Consider the following 20110-nt stretch of genomic DNA (forward strand, 5'->3'; position numbering starts at 1 on the left):
TAACAAGTAGTAAAGTGTTTTTAAAAACGAGTGTCGAACCCACAAGTATTAATTATGTTATTGAGTACCGAAATTCACTAAATTAATTACTATTTGGAAAAATCGAAAACAAATGTAATGTTCTACTATCTGAATTAAATTAAACTATTTAATAAAAATAAATCTACGAATAAAAAGAATTAAATGATAAGAATAGATCTAGAGTGATTGATTTCACCTAACAAATCCCACACAATTTATCCTTCCTAATTATTAAATTCTAATAATCTCCCGTTGATGATTAAAAACTCCTTAATATTCAATATCTTCTCTCGAATAATATCAAAAATATCTTCAACTAACAATTCCATATCTCTATGTGAATTTAATTAATTGGAGACTCATTACGTACTTTGAATTTTTTGAAAAATCACACTAGTCGCGGTAAAGAATCTCTACTTTCGCTCAACTAATGGTGTTTAATTCTAGAACTAAAATAACAAATCACCTCTCGGTCTCATTGTAATTCAATTGATCAAACTATAATTTGTAAAAAATAGTAAGCATTAAGAATAAGAATTAAACACTCAATCATGGAAATATTAAAAATAAAATAACTCAAAAAATAAATTGTGTGTTCATTGCTAGACTACATCAATGATCTAGAAAATAAAATTTAGTTCATAATAAAATTGAAAAAAATAAAATAAAACTTATGTCTTTCATCTGCATTGGTTGATCAACATGAAGCTCTCGCCTTTGTCCTCAGATCCTCCTCTTCATAAAGACTCCCAAAAGCAAATTCTTCTATGCGGCACCTCCTTTTCCTCTCAGGTTTCTCCTCTCCTCTTTTTACCCTAAAGAGCTGTTAGAAATTTAGACCCCTTAAACCAATCAGATTAACCTAGTTAATTAGCCAAGTGATTAACTTAGTCAAATTATGCAGTTCTAGGTTATCACAAACATACAATCATATCAAGAATATAAAGCAGCGGAATAATAAATACTACAATGATATGATCACCCAGGAAACCACACGATAAAAACTTGGGGAGGATTTGACCTAGCTATTCTCAAGGTAAACCTGAATTCACTATCTTGAAAGAATCAAAGTTCATACAAAAGGACTTACAAGCTCCCTGCTTAACTTCCTAATGCTACCCACCAATAGAACTTACTGACACGACCACGTGCAAACTCCGAATCCACGGACTCCTTCTTTCTTGGATTCTTCGATCAGCTACAAGCACCCACACTTGTTATTCTTTAAGCTCCAATGGCAGCAACCTTGTTGATCATCAAGATATAGATAATATCTCTACCTTGAAAATCCTAAGTTTATGTGAAGGAAAGCTCTTCATAAATCTCACAAGAGATTCACACAAACAGTAAAGTATGAGCAACAAAGACTTAGAGAGGTTTGGGTACAAAACCCTAAAAATAAAAGGAGGCACAAGAGGCACTCTAATCTCTCTCTACAAAGTCTCAAAAACGTTCTAGGGTTTCCCTTATATATAGGAGAGTTTTACTTGAACCTCAAGACATTTAAATAGAGTTTGGGCTGAGTTGGAATTCTGCAGAAAAACGTTCTGGCCGACTTTCGATCGATCGAGTCTAATTTTCGATCGATCGAGCCAAACCAAAAGTAACTAATACTTCTGCAGCCACTCGATTCCAACTTTACATAAGAGACACAACTTTGAGCAAGCCTAAACAAGACTAAACAACTTGTTTTGATTATGATTTGCCAACAATACACATTAGAGTTCTAAAGACATAAATTCCTAAATCTTTAGAACCTAGCAAGAGCCTTTAAATAAGTCAAGGAATCCTATTACAAGTTGAATTCCCGTTTTGAGAAAATCCTAGATTTTTAGGCTTTACTTAACCGAAGATTTTGGCCTATTTAAATTCAGAATTCGGACTTTTGGTAAACTACAAAGTTGTAGCCTTTTAAGTTAACTTTCCAGCCTAACTTAAATCATCTCGATTGGATATCTGAACCGAAAGTTATGCCAAAAATATTAACTGATGTGCAGGCTGGAATCCTAATCCGAATTGGACTTGAATTTAATTGGCTTAGCCCCACTTTGCATGTAAAGCCCTTGTTACCTGCAACACAAAGATATTATATAATCAGTAACAAAATAACATAAAAGTAAGGCTAAATATGTAGATATATGAGTACTTTTTTTGTATGTATTTCATGCACATCAGCGTTCTCGGGCAACAAGCCAATGGCACGCTGCATGCCTCAAAGCCGATTTGACATAGCCCATCTCCTCCTCAATCATGCAAGTATCGAGCACGAAAACGAAAACTGGGGAGAGTGTATTGAATGGTGGTGTGTTGAGCATAGAGTTCGCCATGGAGATTGGTATCAGAGATCATGGAATAGTAAGGAGGGAAATGGTTGCGCTGGTAACATAAAGGGTAGATCTAGATCTTGGCGGTGAAGATGATGCAAGCGTAAGGGTTGAGAACAGAGGCATAGGTTTTGCAACAAAGCGGAGCGTATGAGAGCATGGGGATGTCAGGGTGAGGGCGAATTGGAGAAATGGAGGCATCGAGTGGGATTACACACTTGCTCGCTTCAACCTTCGTTTGTGGCCACATGTTCCAACTCATCTGAACTCCGTTGATTCCCTCTGGATTTGTGTTCATCATTTTCAACATGTTTTCTTTTCTTTTTTTTTTTCTTTTCTTTTTTTTTAGTTTTCTTTTAACTATGAATTTTTTTAAAAAAAAAGTCAAAATGGCATCGTTTTGGTCACTTAACGGAAAAATATAACTGAGTTATAATGGAAGACTACATTGACAAAAATTGAAATTTAGAGGACTAAAATAACAAAACTGAAAGTTAGATGACTGAAATGACAAAAGCTGAAAGTTAGAGGGTTAGTTTTGGATTTTTGCCAAAAACAAATAACTTTTGAATAAAAAGGTTGCACTTGCATCCATTCCTCGTTCATAATCCTCGCTTGGCAACAATTTATTTTTGATAGCTTATTTATATAATGTAAAAAGTTATAGTTTGTCAAAATATTGTAATGTAAATGTGTGACAAAAAGCTAGCTTATTTCTTAAAAAACCTAAAAGTTAATTATTTGCAAAAAAAAAAAAAAAAAAAAAAAATACAAACAAACAAACAAAAAAAAAAAAACAAACCAAATACTTCAAAAATAGGCAAAAGCCAAAGGCCAATTGTTAAATTTGTAGTCCAAATTGTAGGGTCATACATACCTACAATTCTACCGACCCAAAAATAGTAGATTGTAACATGATCACTTAGAACTTATGAGAGTAAAGAATCAAATTGTAGGATCATTCAATCACACTCAAAAAAGAAATTTGAATCAGTCTGACAAAAAACCAGTACCTCCAATAATACTAGTGACCTAATAGCAAAAAACAAAAACCTATTTACATCCTCAAATACTATTTACCTATTTACCAACCTATCTAATAATACGCTCAAAATTTCAATTCTTTTTTTTTTTTTACATACAACCCAATAAAATAATGTAAAACAATAAAATAATATAAATACTGTCTCTCTCTTCAATCTTCCCTTTCTTCCAAAATGCCTCTCTTTCTCCACTGTAAATCTAACTAATCACCACCGACAACAACCACCACTGAACCACCAAACTAGCCACTCAAACCACAAATCAATTCTGAAACTAACCCAAGATCAAACCCACGACCCACAACCCATTCAAACCTAATGCAACCATAGAAACAACATCACCAACCACTTTACAACACCACCAAAAACAACCCAAGACCTACAACCCATTAAAACCTACGACCCACAACCATTCAAACGTAAGCCTCAAACATCGATTAACAAATGCACGACCCACGACAGCAAATCCATTACCCATTGCGAGCAAAACCTAGACCCATGCGGTAAACCCATGACCAACGGCTAGCAAAACCCAAAAACAATATTCAAGCCGCTTGTCGGTTGCCTTCAAGCTTCTACCATCACGTCTCCTTTAAGCTTCTACCTCCCTGTTGCCACCAAAAGGACTGAATTGAATGGTGAGAGTGGAGACCTATAAGAGAAGGGAGATATGAATGGGTGAGTGAGCAAAAAAGAGAGAGAAAGAAGAAGAGATGAGGTTTTTTTTTTTTTTTTTTTTTAAATATTAAATGAAGAGTTAAAAAAACCTACTTTGAATAAAAAAAATATTATGGTAAACAATGTATTGTCACTATCAGTTACATTATAATTCAATTTAGTCTATAACATTTCAATTGTGTCAATTTGGTCCCTAACCTTTTAGTGCCAAGTAAATTTAGTGTATGACGTTATTTGATGGAAATTGTTGACATACTAACAACCAAAATAAAAAATTAGCTTCCGTTGATGTGGCAATAAACTAGTTTTTTTATTTGGGTCATTTGTCATGTAAAAATTTCCATCCAAAAGATAATAAAATAAACTAAATTACATATAANGCAAAATAGCAACTGGGAGGGTGTTACACCCCTAATACTAATGCCATTATGAGTATTGAAGTGTCAAAATTATCCTTGGTGAACTTAAAATCTCTCTCTCTCTCTCTCTCTCTCTCTCTCTCTCTCTCTCTCTCTATATATATATATATAAACCTCACTCTTAAACTCAAAAAATCCGCATTCACTATTCAGTAACTAAAAATCGCATAGCCATCTCTCTGATTATTCCATGGATGTTAATGCTGGAATTGACATAGATGACAAAATGGATGATATTGATAATGATTATGATGGTGGTTGTAATAAGATCCTAAGAATGGATGATAAAAAATTCACTTCACCTTATTATTCGTATTGCTTTTTGCATTTCATTCTATAGTTAACTAATTTATATTTGCTAACTTATTTTGGATTTTGAACATAGAACTTGGAAAGCATTTCCATATGTATTGATAGTTTTTTTAATAGGCATATGTATTGATGTGATACTTTGTTGCAAATTAAAGTTTTCCTAAACTTTTTGAATTCGTTGTGTTAAAACTTAAGCATATTTGTTATGTTAGTATAGATGTGATATATGGTATAACAAATGACATCATACTGATGCAAATATTTTTTATTTTTTATACATAGACGAATTCATAATTTATGTGATTATTTCAACATAAAAAGTCACTACCATTGTGTTTTTTCCTATTTTTTCCAACAAAAAGATAAGATCTTATGATCCATGATTTGATTATACGATTTACAATCCCACCTACTTGGCTACCTCTCATGATCTTGCATAAGATCTCGACTTTGACAACCTTGCCAAACACATCATCAATTCTCTACTGTTAGGCTGTATTTGGTTTGCCAGAAATTGATTTTCAAAGAATATTTTCTGCAACAAGTGTTTAGGGCAACGGAAAATGTCGATCAACTGGAAACTTTTTTTCGGTTGACCATAAAATAAAACCACTTATGGCAGAAAATTGGTTTATGCTTTCATTTTTTATAAACAAATTTTATTATTATTATATATGCTTAGGAAATGAAAAAAAAAAGGTGAGAAAATAGTTGAAAATATGTTTTCCATAGAATTTTCAAGAATGCAATCAAACATTTGAAAATATTTTTCGAAGTATTTTCAAACACATAGCCAAACATTTGAAATTAATTTTTTTTTCAAAAATATTAAACATTTTTCACCTGAAAATATTTTAGGTTGAACCAAACACCACCTAAATTCAAACATCAAGACCGCATCATTTTTTCAATGTTTTCTAAAGTGACAAGTGACGAGGCTATGCTCCTATGCCTATGTGGAATAAGGGATAGTAATAGTATTAGGGTTTTATCAACTTATGCCCTAAGGATAAATATTAATAAATCATTTTAGGAACCATTTTATAGAAAAATGAAAAAGTTACTAATTAATTTGACAATTTTTTCAATTTTTTATAAAAAGTTTCCTAAAATAGATGGTTAATGTATAGTAGGGCCGACCTTAGGCCTAGGCCAATTAAGCTATTGCTTGGGGCCCCCTATGACCCTACTAGAGAAAGGCCCCAAATTTGGGGGCAACAATTGTTTTTTTTTTTTTTTTAAGTTTTATATATAAATATTTTTGGGAGATATTAAAAAAATTTTAGTTTACATTTTTTTTCACTATTAAGAGAAAGGCCCCAAATTTGGGGGCAACAATTGTTTTTTTTTTTTTTTAAGTTTTATATATAAATATTTTTGGGAGATATTAAAAAAATTTTAGTTTACATTTTTTTTCACTATTAAAAAAGCCCAAAGAATTAAGTAATGTTAGAGATAGAGATAAGACAAATTTTACTATATAACTTTTATTTATTTATGTATTTATTTTTATACAAGATAAAAATTCTACTCTAACCTATCTAAGTGTATATGTGTATGAAACTCGCTCATAGAGACTTGAACATTAGCTCTTATTCTCCACACCCCACAAACACTTATATCAGTGGAATGACCATTGCGTTAAGGGTGTGTGGTGGTCTATATAACTTTTATAATTTGATGTGACAATGAATATGATAGGTGAATTTCAATAAACTATTGAATACATTTTTGAATGAATTTTTGTGATTGGTGATATATCTTTGTAATTCTTATGTTATAAATTTTATAATATCTCTAGCATTTTTGAAAGCTTCATGTCACTGATCACATCAGTTATAATATCAATTTGTACTAAATTTTGGTATAATTTTTAGCATTTTCTCCCCAAAAAAAATCATATTAAAAGTAAAAAGAATTATTTTTTTATAAAATTATTATTTAAAATGCTAGTTAAATACTATTTAAGTAATAACATAAAGATTCTATTTGAAGATTTCGCCACGTTTGGGTCGGCCTGCCTACTAGACCCATAGTATTATAAGTATATAACATTTCCAACTTGGGTTGGGCCAATAACTATTGCATTGCAATTTAGGATCCAGATTATAATATTATGTGGGCCAAAATGGCCCAATACCACTTATTTTTGAAATTTTTAGGAAAAAAACATTGTTTCGGAAATAAATAGGAAACTACCACTTTTTCAAGAACTCGAGTTTCAGAAACTCGAGTTCCTCTCAATTTTGCCACCGTGGGGCTGCTGAGCTGGAATTTGGGCGAATAAAAAAAATTATGTGGTACTCGAGCTTGGTAAACTCGAGTTCCATGCAACACACCACTCGAGTATACCAGGCTCGAGTACGTTTTATAAATAAAATGGAAAAAAAAATAATTTACACAGTACTCGAGTACCGTGTAAATTTTTTTTTTTTTTTTTTTTTGTTTTTTTTGTTTTTTGTTTGGGGATAATCGACAAATAAACATAAAGATAAAAGTAAGTGGCTTTTTTTTATGTTTTTATTTATTTAAACAGAAGCATTGTAAAATATAGAGATTTTAATTTCAAAATATGAATTTAATTTCTACATTAATTAAAATTGTTCATTGTTTTCTCATAAAAATTATTCACTATTTTCTGTATAAACTATTTATACGATTTTGCATAAAATTATTTTCTGTTTAGCATTATTTAAGAAATTGTTCACTCTCTTTTCAGCATAAATTATTTTCTGTTTACTGTTTAAAAAATTGTTCACTGTTTTCTCATAAAACACCTAGTGAAATCGTGTTTTCTAAATTTAAACACCAAATCTAAATGCTTTTTCATGTTTGAATTTCACAATAATCGAATATATTTTTCTGCATTGATAAAATTTGTTTCTACATTAATAAAATTTGCTCTCTGCACATCATATTTACTGTATATTCAAATCTACTTACTGCATTCATAAAATCTGTTTTTTGTATTAATTAAAATCGGTCTATTTCCGGCATCATATCCATAGTTAGCGCATTCGTCATAGTTAGAAGCTCCAGCTCCGTATCAAGGTCACGGTCAATATCGTCACTATCATCAATAAGAAAACCCTTAGGCTTGTTATCCAGGAACTTGTTCAGAAATACTGTAATGAAAGGAACATAGGAGTTTTGCGCTAGGTATTTGACCAAATAGGATTGTCCAGTTCCTATAGAACCTATCACTAAAATACCCCTAGAGGGGGATAGGGCTAAGCGGAGCGAAAAGGGTTTTCCATGAGATGGGAAATGAAAACTATTAGCCTCACACGAGGTTTGTGAATAAGTGATTGTCTAATAATGAGCAAGAAATATCCATCTTTCTGCTAAACAAGATGTATTGAACTCATAATTCATTAGATACTTTTTATGAATATCAACTAAGTATCGTAAGTAAATTGCTCCTGGTTGTTCAATCATTTGATAACCAGAGTCATTCTTTGATAAATGATCACTATGAGTCAGACTCAATAGAATTTGATCAATCCTTTTTTCTGTCGTTAAGGTGGAGAACTAAACCAAGAATTCTCTTTCTTTATCATCAATCGAATCACTGTTCGAGACCCAGGATTCTATTTGATCATCAATCCAATCACCGTTCACGTTTTTCTTTTTCTTATCAATGAATAGATCTCTTTACTTGTATGACTTAGACGTCTCGTATTTCTCGAAAAAGCGATTCGATTGATGGGATTTGGTATGATACTCATGAGATCGATGAGATTGATATTCAAATATTTCTTCTTAGAACGTATTGATTTGACCCCATAAGCGGGCCTACTGCCCCATAGCATGTTGCCGCGGAAGCATAACCCCGTATTTCTTCTATAGAATCTCCTAATTGTTCCAGAGCAACTAGAAAGAGATTCTTTAACCAGAAAAAATTCAGCTCAGATGTAGGATACCTATCCAGAAGTTTTCGCAACTCAATCATGTATGATGGAATCATCAAAGATTTGACCTTTTCAAATTCTATCTGTAACTCACTATAGGCTCGAGAAACAAAGAGAAGATGTGTACGAACGAGATATCCAGCAACAAGAAGAAGGAAAAGGATTGCATAGAGGAACTCCCGAACATTTTGTGATCTCAGATGTGTCGATATCAATGGTGACTCATTATTTCGATGAATCATTTCTTCGGACAAAAGAAGATTATGTAAACACTTACTCGAAATCTCACTTATCAGATTCCATTGTGGAAGACACAATTTTTTCTGAAGAATTCGCCATGATATATTTGATCCATGCATAATATCATGAAAAATGGATACAAATTTTTGGCTGCTACGTAGTATCGGCAATAGGTCTGAAAAAGTATCTAAAAATATCAAATTTAGATATTTGTACCCTGTCGAAGTAAGGAACCATGGCATATATGTTTGGAATAGATTCCATTTTGAGAGAGTTGAAAAAGCACTATCTCGTTGAAAGGTTCTATACATCTGCCCTTTCTCAAGGCATTTCTTTAGACAAAGACTCCGTTTTTCCTCTTTTCGGATGGTAAATATTTCTCAAAACATGGAGTGCGAATCAAACCCATGTTTGAATTGAAATTGAGATACTGCTGCAAGTTCTTCCCCTCTGAATCAGATAAATCCATTGGAATTCCTATCTAAATTAACAGTAATAGAGCCGCAGCCGCTTAGATATTACATATATAACTAATTAATATTTAATATTACATATACATGTGTTTCTTGGATAACGTAAATCAACCATTCATATCTTACATTCAATCGGATTATAGAATCATTCTTCGAAACATTCACAAGAGTTGTCTTATACTAATTAGAGTACATACATCTAGTTAGGCCCCCCTAACCAATCCATTTTTTTTTTTATAAATTTGAATTTAGTTTTTTGTATACAAATAGTACGAATTTGTTGAAAAATTTGAATTCGTTGAGTGTGTAAAATCGTGAAAATTCAAATGAAAGTTGAAGAACATACCAAATTGAGTAAACTTAATGGAAAATTAATTACATTAGATGTACAAATCATCCAAATTCGTACTATCTGTACATCTAATGTACACAATTTTTCCTTGAGTTTTCACAGTTTTGTACATTCAACGAATTTAAATTTTTAAACAAATTCATACATCTATACATCTAACGTACATACTTTTCCATTGAATTTTCATTATTTTGTACTTTCAACGAAATCAAATTTCTCAACAAGTCAAGACTATCTGTACATCTTATGTACACCTTCACGATTTGGTAAGTTCATTGATTTTCCATCAATTTTTTTCGAATTTCTACATTCAACTAATTCGAACTTTTTTACAAATTCGAATTTTTCGAGGCATTTACCGTTAGGTGATTTATACGAATCATTCATTTTTCTTTCATGGAGTTTGTCCATTATTCATATGGTTACATATTTAAAAAAACACAAAAACCATTTAAGTGCAATAACTGTGCCAATGCTAAAAACAGTTTATGTAGAAAACAGTGAACAATTTTTATGAGAAAACAATGAACAATTTTAATTAATGCAAAAAACAGATTTTATGAATGCGGTAAGCAGCTTCGAATATATAATAAACATGATGTGTAGATTGCAAATTTTATCAACCTAGAAACAAATTTTATCAATGCAGAAAAACAAATTTGATTATTGTGAAATTTAAACATGAAAAAGCATTCAGATTTGGCTTTTAAATTTAGAAAATACGATTTCACTAGGTGTTTTATGAGAAAACAGCGAACAATTTTTTAAATAGTGAACAGAAAATAATATACGCATAAAAGAGAGTGAACAAGTTTTTAAATAATGCTGAACAGAAAATAATTTTATGCAGAATGCTAGATATAGTTTATGCAGAAAACAGTGAACAATTTCTATAAGAAAATAGTGAACAGTTTTAATTAATGCAAAAAACAGATTTTATGAATGCAGTAAGTAGATTTGAATATACAGTAAATATGATGTGCAGAGAGCAAATTTTATTAATGTAGAAACAAATTTTATCAATGCAGAAAAATATATTCGATTATTGTGAAATTCAAACATGAAAAAGCATTCAGATTTGGTGTTTAAATTTAGAAAACACGATTTCACTAGGTGTTTTATGAGAAAACAGTGAACAATTTTTTAAACAGTAAACAGAAAATAATTTATGCTGAAAAGAGAGTGAACAATTTCTTAAATAATGCTAAACAGAAAATAATTTTATGCAAAATTGTATAAATAGTTTATACAGAAAATAGTGAATAATTTTTATGAGAAAACGATGAACAATTTTAATTAATGTAGAAATTAAATTCATATTTTGAAATTAAAATCTCTATATTTTACAATGCTTCTGTTTAAATAAATAAAAACATAAAAAAAAAACCACTTACTTTTATCTTTATGTTTATTTGTCGATTATCCCCAAACAAAAAACAAAAAAAAAAAAAAAAAATTACACAGTACTCGAGTTTGGTAAACTTGAGTACTGTGTAAATTATTTTTTTTTCCATTTTATTTATAAAACGTACTCGAGCCTGGTATACTCGAGTAGTGTGTTGCATGGAACTCGAGTTTACCAAGCTCGAGTATCACATAATTTTTTTTAATCGCCCAAATTCCAGCTCAGCAGCGCCACGGTGGCAAAATTGAGAGGAACTCGAGTTTCTGAAACTCGAGTTCTTGAAAAAGTGGTACTTTCCTATTTATTTCCGAAACAGTGTTTTTTTCCTAAAAATTTCAAAAATAAGTGGTATTGGGCCATTTTGGCCATATTATGTGTTAATGGTTTCAAAGAAACACCCATGAAATTTAAATGGGCTTGCTGGAGTATGCACTATGCACCTTGTTACACAAAAACGCATTGATGCAGAGCCCATTAGGTAAATACTAAATAGGGCTTTTGGGACCTTGGGTAGTAGTACGGAGGAGGGTATTATACCTTTCAAATGCTTTTGTGCGGTGGCCGATGAGAATCTAGAAACAACCAGTTGGATTGTCTTTTGTTGAGGTGTCAATTCAAGATTTGTCAGCTTCAGATACATTAGTTCCAACTTGTATTTTTGCAGGATCTGGTATTATCAGTTTATAGTGTGTGGTGCACATTCCCAACAAAAATTGGACGACTAATAATGTGTCCTTTCTCAGGATCCTCCTTGCATCTGATTCTTGACCGCAAATTCATTGCATAAAAACCGAGTCGGCATCTTGCTCTAACAACAAGTACTACTGGCCTTATGTTACACTCAATTGAGTCAACACAAGTCATAGTGGATTGGTTGGTTGCTAGGGAAAATATTTCTTGCGTATCTTTTTTTTTTACTGATATTTCTAGTATATCTTCAATGCCCATAAATTGGGAAAGGTTTTGCTGCTATTGCCGCAGGCCCGCAGGGATATGTGACAAAAAAGAAAAAAAAGAAAAAGAGACATGTAATGCGTTAAAGTGTCATTTGTAATGCATATAATTAAATAGACTTTATATACCTCTTTATGCAGCAAAACCTTTCTCATTATTTCTTTTCACAATTTTTTTTTTATTTGATAGAATTTTAATCTATGTATCTGTTCAGATGATTATTTATTTTCACAGCTAAATTATAAATTACACATTTTATTTTTTTAAAAAAATTTAATTCATTTATATAATTTTTGATTTATTCATTTCACTCTTATAACTTTTATTTTTATTCAATTAATCATTCCATCTAATTTTATTAAATGATTATTTTTTTTGGGTTTTGTTTTTAAAATTTCTTACAATAAAAAAATTAATAAAATAAATTATTTTATTGAGAAAAAAATTTTTTAATTAATGATTGGGCTGTGATAAGATTTTGTTGCTGGCATGTGAACATTGGGAAACGCTAACGCTAAATATTTGTTTGGTATTTCCATACCTCTCCTTTTAATACACCACATGTATTTGGTGCCAAAAGAACCCAAATCGAATCTCCCGTTTGCCCCTAACCTCCTTCAGATGGAGCAAGTTTTAGCCCCTCATTTGTCCTCTTGAGACAAATTCAGCCACAAAGCTTGAAACAATTTTCCAAAATTTACGTCTCAACAAAAAATAAGGGGGCCCATAACAATAAATAAACAATCTTGTGCTCGAGATTGTGAAATCACAGCACGAATAAGCCAAGAGAAAACATCAACAACCGGTAAAACAACACCTTTTTTTACAGCAAAGCTAAACCCTCAATTGTGCCCCTAGTTGGCGTGCATTTATAATTCCATAAAATTTAGGAGGGGTTTGGTACATGCATTTAAAAATATGTGTTTTGTTATTTGAAAATATGTGTGGAAATACGTGTATGCGAAAAAGTGTGTGAAAATACATGTATGTGAAAAAGTGTGTGAAAATACATGTAATGTTGTTTAAAAACTAAAAACATATGTTTGAGGGAGTACCAAATGAGACCTTAATGTTTCTCTTTAAATCCCCCACCTTAAGTTCATCCCATTTAATTTGTGATAAGAAAATTAAATATTGGTTGCGATTCGTTACCATGGTTTTCAAACCCGGACCTCACTATGGTTTTTAAATTCGAACCGATCAACATAAAAAAGTTTAAGTTTAAAATGAGAATAATAATATGTTGAGATGTGTTATAATAAAATGAGAATCTGTTAACCCTCTAAAAACAAAATAAGTATAATCTAAATTCTGTAGAGTATACAACCAAGCAGCTTACCTCAATTGTTAAGAGTGCTAAACATGGACATAGGCTCTTAGGGGTCTCAGGTCAATTTGACCCGAGGTTTGAACGATTCAAGAGATTATTTAAAACAACCACAACTGGAGGGTTGTAAAAGAGCCGAATATTTGCAAGTTTATGATTGCTCATTTAATTTTATCTTGAATACAAGTTGATGGTGCCAGAAAACATCCAAGTTCAAACACTCGTCCTTATAGTCGTCCACCTCAGTGCTCAGCTGTGCTTAATACCCTCGTCCCTCCGTTACCACTAATGCCCATGTACGCTCGTCCAGTGTAGGACGAGCGGGCTGCATATCTCGTCCTTCAGTAATGACGGACGAGATGGGTAATAGAGCTAGACCTCGTCCGTCATTAATGACGGACGAGGTCAATTCACAGACAGACTAAACACCCTTTCAACCAAAAGCTGTATCGCTTAAGTCTCAACGCAGATCTGAAGAGGTAACCCTTGTGGCAGTTATGGAAGTTATACACTGAATCCTCCAAACTCTACAACGATTGGTAGAAGTAACTGATTTCTACTGCTATATAAAGGCCTGTCTCTGCAAAGGTAAGGGGATCTTTTTCCTTTTTCTTTCTCCGGAGAGAATTTGAGAAACGTAAAAACACAGTTTTCCTATCCTCCAGTTTTCTAACTTTACCATCGGAGAATCAAAGGCCGGCCACCACCGGTCTTCTCCGCTGACTTTCTCTGTTTTCTCAGGACTCTTCTTACTAGATCAAGAACATCCGGAGACATTCCAGCCCACTGACTCCTTAGAATTCCTTTGAATCTATCAGAATTTCTTGGGAAGTATCACAAGTCAACCTCGAGCTCATCACCAAACTAAATTACATGCCCAAGCTTACTTTAGTTTCCTACCGAACAAACTTAAACTTGTTCACGAGTTACTTAATTAACTTTTTTTCCCCTTATGTATAGTAAAAACTACAATTAAAATTTTATTCCTCTACAAATATATTCTAATTATTAGATAGAATCAGTTTAGTGATGAAATTATAAAAATTAGATCCTTCAACCTTGTATTGGGTAGAATTTCATAGTTGGGAATTGAGGATTTGAAATGTAGATATCTTCATTTGAAACACTAGGAGGTGCCAATCAGTTGAGTTACAAGTTAAAAATTTGTTAAAAATAAGAATTTGACATTTCATGAACTTAAAAACTAACACAATCTAATATTTCATCTATCTAAGTACTATATATATATATATATATATATATAAACATATAGTATAATAATACTTTAATTGAGCTTTATTCTTACGAGTCTATTTATAAGCACATTATTATAATTGAGCTTGACCTTTAAAAATTTAAGCCTAAACTTATGCTTGAGCTTGACTCATTTACTAAATAATTGAGCATAAACAAGATTTTTACAAAGTCAATCTTGAACTTTTTTTATAAATACCTTGGTTCATTTGTAACCATGCTTGAGTGCACGTTAACAAAACCACACTAATATGAGAGGAAAAAGAGAGCTATTTTATTTTGCGCATGAAATTTGCAATAAAAGAATTTTTTATTTTTATTTTTTTATAGGACAATAAAAGGTTATATATGAATGAATTAGAGCATTTGTAGCAGTGGAGGTATAATGCTATATTGCTAAAATTTAGCTTCATAATCACAAAAGTCTTGCTGCAGCAGTGGAGCTAAATCTAAAAATTTTAGCTCCATTGCTACAGTGCACATCTATAAATAGATGTGCACTGTTCATGAGAGCTAAAAAAAAAAAAAAATTTTTAATCCTTACCTGATTAAAATATTAACCTTCTCTCTCTCTCTCTCTCTCTCTCTCTCTCTCTCTCTCTCTCTCTCTCACCGTTGCCAGCCCAAGCTCACACTGCCGACCCACGCCACCGTCGAACCTCGTCGCCAGATCCACGCTGTCGATCCTTGCCGCCAAACCCAGACCCACGCCATCGTCGAACCTCGCGCCAGACCCACGCTGTCGATCCTCGCCGCTAGACCCACACCGTCGATCCACATCAATCCACGCCGTCGATCCCCCGGCTATGGTGGTGGAATGATGTTTGATTTTTTTTTTTTTTTTTCTTCTATGGGTTTGATGGCTGTAGTTGTGGGATGATGTTTGATTTTTTTTTTTCTTCTGTGGGTTTGATGGCTGTGGTGGTGGAATGATGTTTGGTTTTTTTTTTTCTTCTTCTGTGGGTTTGATGGCTGTGGTGGTGGCGATGGTGGTTGTTGTGGCTATGGTTTGGTGGTGCGGTGTTTGATTTTTTTTTTTCCTGTGGGCTTGGTGGCTGTGGTGGTGGATTGGTGACTATGATATTTTTTTTTTTTCTTCTGTGGGTTTGATGGCTGTGGTGGTGGCGATGGTGGTTGTTGTGGCTATGGTTTGGTGGTATGGTGTTTGATTTTTTTTTTTCCTGTGGGCTTGGTGGCTGTGGTGGTGGATTGGTGACTATGATGGTTGTTTGGGGATTTATTTTGTTTGTGGGTTTGATTGTGTCTGTGTTGGTGGTGGTGGTGGTGGTGGTAGTGGTGGCTGTGGCTGTGGCTGATTGTAGAGGAGGTTGTGGTCGATGCTAGGATGTTTTTTTGGGTTGTGAGATATATTATTTTATTGTAGGGGTATATTATTTTATTGTGATGCTTATATTATTTTATTGTGTTGATAGTTAAAATAGATATACTACTGCAGCATGTGTGTAGGTATAATAGATAAAGTAACTTTTAGTGGAGCTAAAAAGCTAAATTTTTAGCTCCACTGCTGCGAATGCTTAACTTTCCCCTTTTTCTTTTATTTTTTTCCAAAGTTCAATTATGTGAGAATTTTGTTCTTCAATAGGTTCAATTTCTAAAATAGCCTTCAGCTTCAACACAAAACATTATCTTCAAAATTACAAGGTACTATTATACATGGACGTGGGCACTCTAGTTGCTGCTCATCTTCAAAATTACAAAGAACTATATGCATAGACGTGGGCACTCTAGTTGCCCTTCATTAACCCTCACACCATATCCTCATCTCTCATTGTACTTTCTAAGACACACATCTCCCTCCTTAAAAAAACAATCGCATTAGAAGGCAGAGTAGAAGCATTTTCATACTACACTATCACAAAAAATATCAAACAGAAGTCATGGCACAAACGATGTTGCTCATGGCTAGTGTTTCTACTAGCAATGTGGTGGATTTGAAGAGAGACTCCTTACTAAATTTCCAAGTTCAGAAACTAAGACCCAAGCCATTCTCTCATCTATTGCTCCCTAGTCTTCCTACCAATACTTCTTCTTCCCAAGTATTTACAACTTTTGCTCTGTTCAAATCTAAAACCAAAGCCACTCCCAAGAAGGTTTTCATTTCCTTTTAAAGTCCTTTATTGATTCAAAGAAGAAAAGAGTGGGAAGCATAAATTTCCCATACAAGACTTGTTCTGATTTTTTGCTTTTGTTCACTAGGTTGAGCCAAAGCCAAAGGCAAAGGTTGAAGATGGTCTCTTTGGCACCTCCGGAGGCATTGGTTTTACTAAGCAGAATGAGCTCTTTGTGGGTCGAGTTGCCATGATTGGCTTCGCTGTGAGTACATCTCCTTCTCTTTTTCTATAATTTTCTTGCAAATAGGCTGCTAGTTAAGTGCTACTTGTTTAAGATGCATCAACTTGTTAATTTTTTACTCTTAAAAAGAACTTGCAAAATTGTAGTATCATTGATATATAATTAAAAAAATCTTCAACATACATTAATTTTTATTTTTATTTTTATAAAAGTAGTATTTATTAGTGGTCGTGTTAATGAGAATTCCCATTTTAGGTTTGTTCATCAAGTACTAATATTTTACAAAGGAAAATAAGATGTTGGAGGTGTCTAAAATAAGCAGCAAGATCGATGTGGAAGCTTAAGCTTTCATTGGCTTATATATTTGTTTAACAGAAGCAAAGAGATGTCACATTAAGCTTAAGTTTTTCATTGGCTAGCAACTCGTGTCCCATAGCAGGGCACTGATATCACACGACAACGTACTTAACATAGGAGTATCGATGAAACCAAATGTTGAATAAAACATGCTACAATTGATACAATTTTGTCCATCATTGCATCCTCACCGTCTTTCAGTACTATTGGTGTGACATCTGAAAATGGAGAGAATAGGATTGGTGTTAGAAAGTTACAACTTATGATGCTAGAATTAAGAAGGAAATGTCCATCAGCAGAATTACATGTTTACAGCGATGGAAACACAATGCTCTGTTCATGTGGTCACCAAAGTCATTGTAGCTTGGCAGTATATAGAAAGATATCTGAAAGGAGAGATAGAACTAACTCTCTCCTATTTTGGTTTAACTATTTTTGCTTTGCATATTTGTTCAGATTTTATTTTTTGGATGACTCATTATATTAACATCCAATACCGTCTATCATCACAACTACAAATTTAGAATGATGGATAGTCATGTGGAATGATCGCTTCAAGAAGTATGAAGGTTTCTAATCTCTTACTAACAAAGTTCAAAACTAGTTATTAATGTTATAATAAGCCTTTTTGCGCAGGCATCCTTGTTGGGTGAAGCAATCACAGGCAAAGGAATTCTATCACAATTGAATCTGGAAACTGGAATTCCCATATATGAAGCTGAGCCTCTTCTTCTTTTCTTCATTCTTTTCACTCTGCTTGGAGCCATAGGTGCTTTGGGGGACCGTGGTAAATTTGTTGATGAGTCACCCACTGGACTTGAAAAGGCAGTGATTCCTCCTGGCAAAAGCTTCAGATCAGCATTGGGTCTTAAAGAAGGAGGTAATTCACCATTCTAGAATGTTTACTTTTACCAAGGAAACAAGCAGCATGAATATTTAATTAATCTTGGGTCTCTTTCTTGATTATTCCGTTATAGTTGATATTTTTTATTTTTATTTTTTTACAATAACTGGGGGTGGGGGGGATTTCAAGTTAGGTTCTTCTTTGTGGAAGAACTGAGCAATGTCATTAAGCTACAAGACTCTTGACCTTGCAATTGATACATATTATATGCACATGTAAGTGGTATAATATATATTCTAGTATTAATCTTTGCCAATGTTTTGGAATGCTAGGTCCTCTATTTGGATTTACAAAGGCGAATGAGCTCTTTGTAGGAAGATTGGCTCAGTTGGGTATTGCTTTCTCTTTAATTGGAGAAATTATTACCGGGAAGGGAGCTTTAGCACAATTGAACATTGAGACTGGGATTCCCATCAATGAAATTGAGCCCCTTGTGTTGTTCAATGTTATCTTCTTCTTCTTCGCTGCATTGAATCCTGGGACTGGTAAATTTGTTACCGATGAGGAAAATGAGTAAGGCTAGTTATGATTGTAAGGAACTTTGTTGTATTTCATTCGATGTAAGAAATAATACTCTCTCACTCTTGCAATCATTGGATGGTTTATATGACAGTTCTGCTTCGTTTGCTTCGTTTACCAGACACTAAGGCTGTAAGAATTGGGTTTACATTTGTTCCAAAAAGAATCTTCTGGTAGTGGGGTTCTTTTCTCTGGTGTGTCAAAGCCAGACCATTTGACTTCCCCTTTATCTCTTGGCAGAGCGCTTGTATTTGATGCTTGTTAATCCCTCTGGTGCAATATAAGCCTATTTTTAGAAGGAAAATGTTGCACTATGTCGGATAGAACTTTATTGATGCCATTTGCATTTCATCACTTGGCAGACTGCACATATGATATAACCTTTGACATTCTAGGATTCTGGCATTGACTAATGGCAACAAGCCAACTAGCTAGATCATGTCAACAGGTACAGGTACAGGTGATAATAATATGCATTGAGCTAGAAAACGTTTGAGGAATCTGTCCATGTAAAATAACTCTGAAAACAATTCCTCGTGACTTTATGAACAACACCTTTTTTACAATCAAAATAGATTATTGGTTCCTAAAGTTGACGCTATGAACTTTTTAATCATTGATGTTTCAAATGAACCAGTTTAGTCCCTAAAGTGGATATGCAATTTTTATCTTTGACGCAAAGTTTACACTTTCATGCTTCAGTCATGTGACCGAAAATGTTTGAGAACTACTTTCTCTGTTGCGAAATAGGATTGACATGCGCAATTATCATTGACGCAAGAAGGAAATAATTTATCTATGGTCAAAAGTAACAAATTTATAACATTGGAGAAACGTATAGTATGAGCTTCCCTTGAAGGAAGAAAATTCTCAATGGTACTATAAGCCTTTATGTGTAGCTTTTCCAGTGCCCCTTTGAAGCGATTACAATTTACAACAAGTAACTCTATCACTATTGTATTGACTCTGGAAACAGGAAATTTCATCTATGAAGCTAAATTCTCTTCTTCTCTTTTTTATCCTAAATATTTACCTTGCTTGGGGGTCGTTGGAGCTTTGGGAGATTATAGTAAATTTGCTGATGACCCATCCTTTGGGCTTAAAAGGGCAGTGATCCCTCCCTCTTGCCAAAGGCATCCGAATGGTGCCATTTGGTGGGTATTAAGGAAGGAGGCAATCCCTTGATTCTTGACTTGCAACTGTAACAAAAAAGATTTGATTCTTAAATTAGGGATTAAGGGTCACTCAAGTGGTTTTGAAATATAGAAAATAAGCGATACATTTACATCATGAGAAATGCTATA

General features: G+C 33.2%; 1 protein-coding gene across 1 annotated transcript; it reads left to right on the top strand.

Moving 5' to 3' along the window:
- Positions 1–16417: 16417 nt before the first annotated feature.
- Positions 16418–18923, top strand: LOC136061533 (photosystem II 22 kDa protein, chloroplastic-like). The gene is made up of 4 exons (XM_065777329.1): positions 16418–16824; positions 16931–17047; positions 18020–18263; positions 18560–18923. The coding sequence occupies exons 1-4, from the start codon at positions 16612–16614 to the stop codon at positions 18802–18804; spliced, it is 819 nt and encodes a 272-aa protein (XP_065633401.1). The 5' UTR covers positions 16418–16611; the 3' UTR covers positions 18805–18923.
- Positions 18924–20110: the final 1187 nt, after the last annotated feature.

This window comes from Quercus suber, unplaced genomic scaffold (assembly GCF_002906115.3).
Source record: "Quercus suber isolate HL8 unplaced genomic scaffold, Cork oak 2.0 scaffold_153, whole genome shotgun sequence".
NCBI lineage: Eukaryota > Viridiplantae > Streptophyta > Magnoliopsida > Fagales > Fagaceae > Quercus > Quercus suber.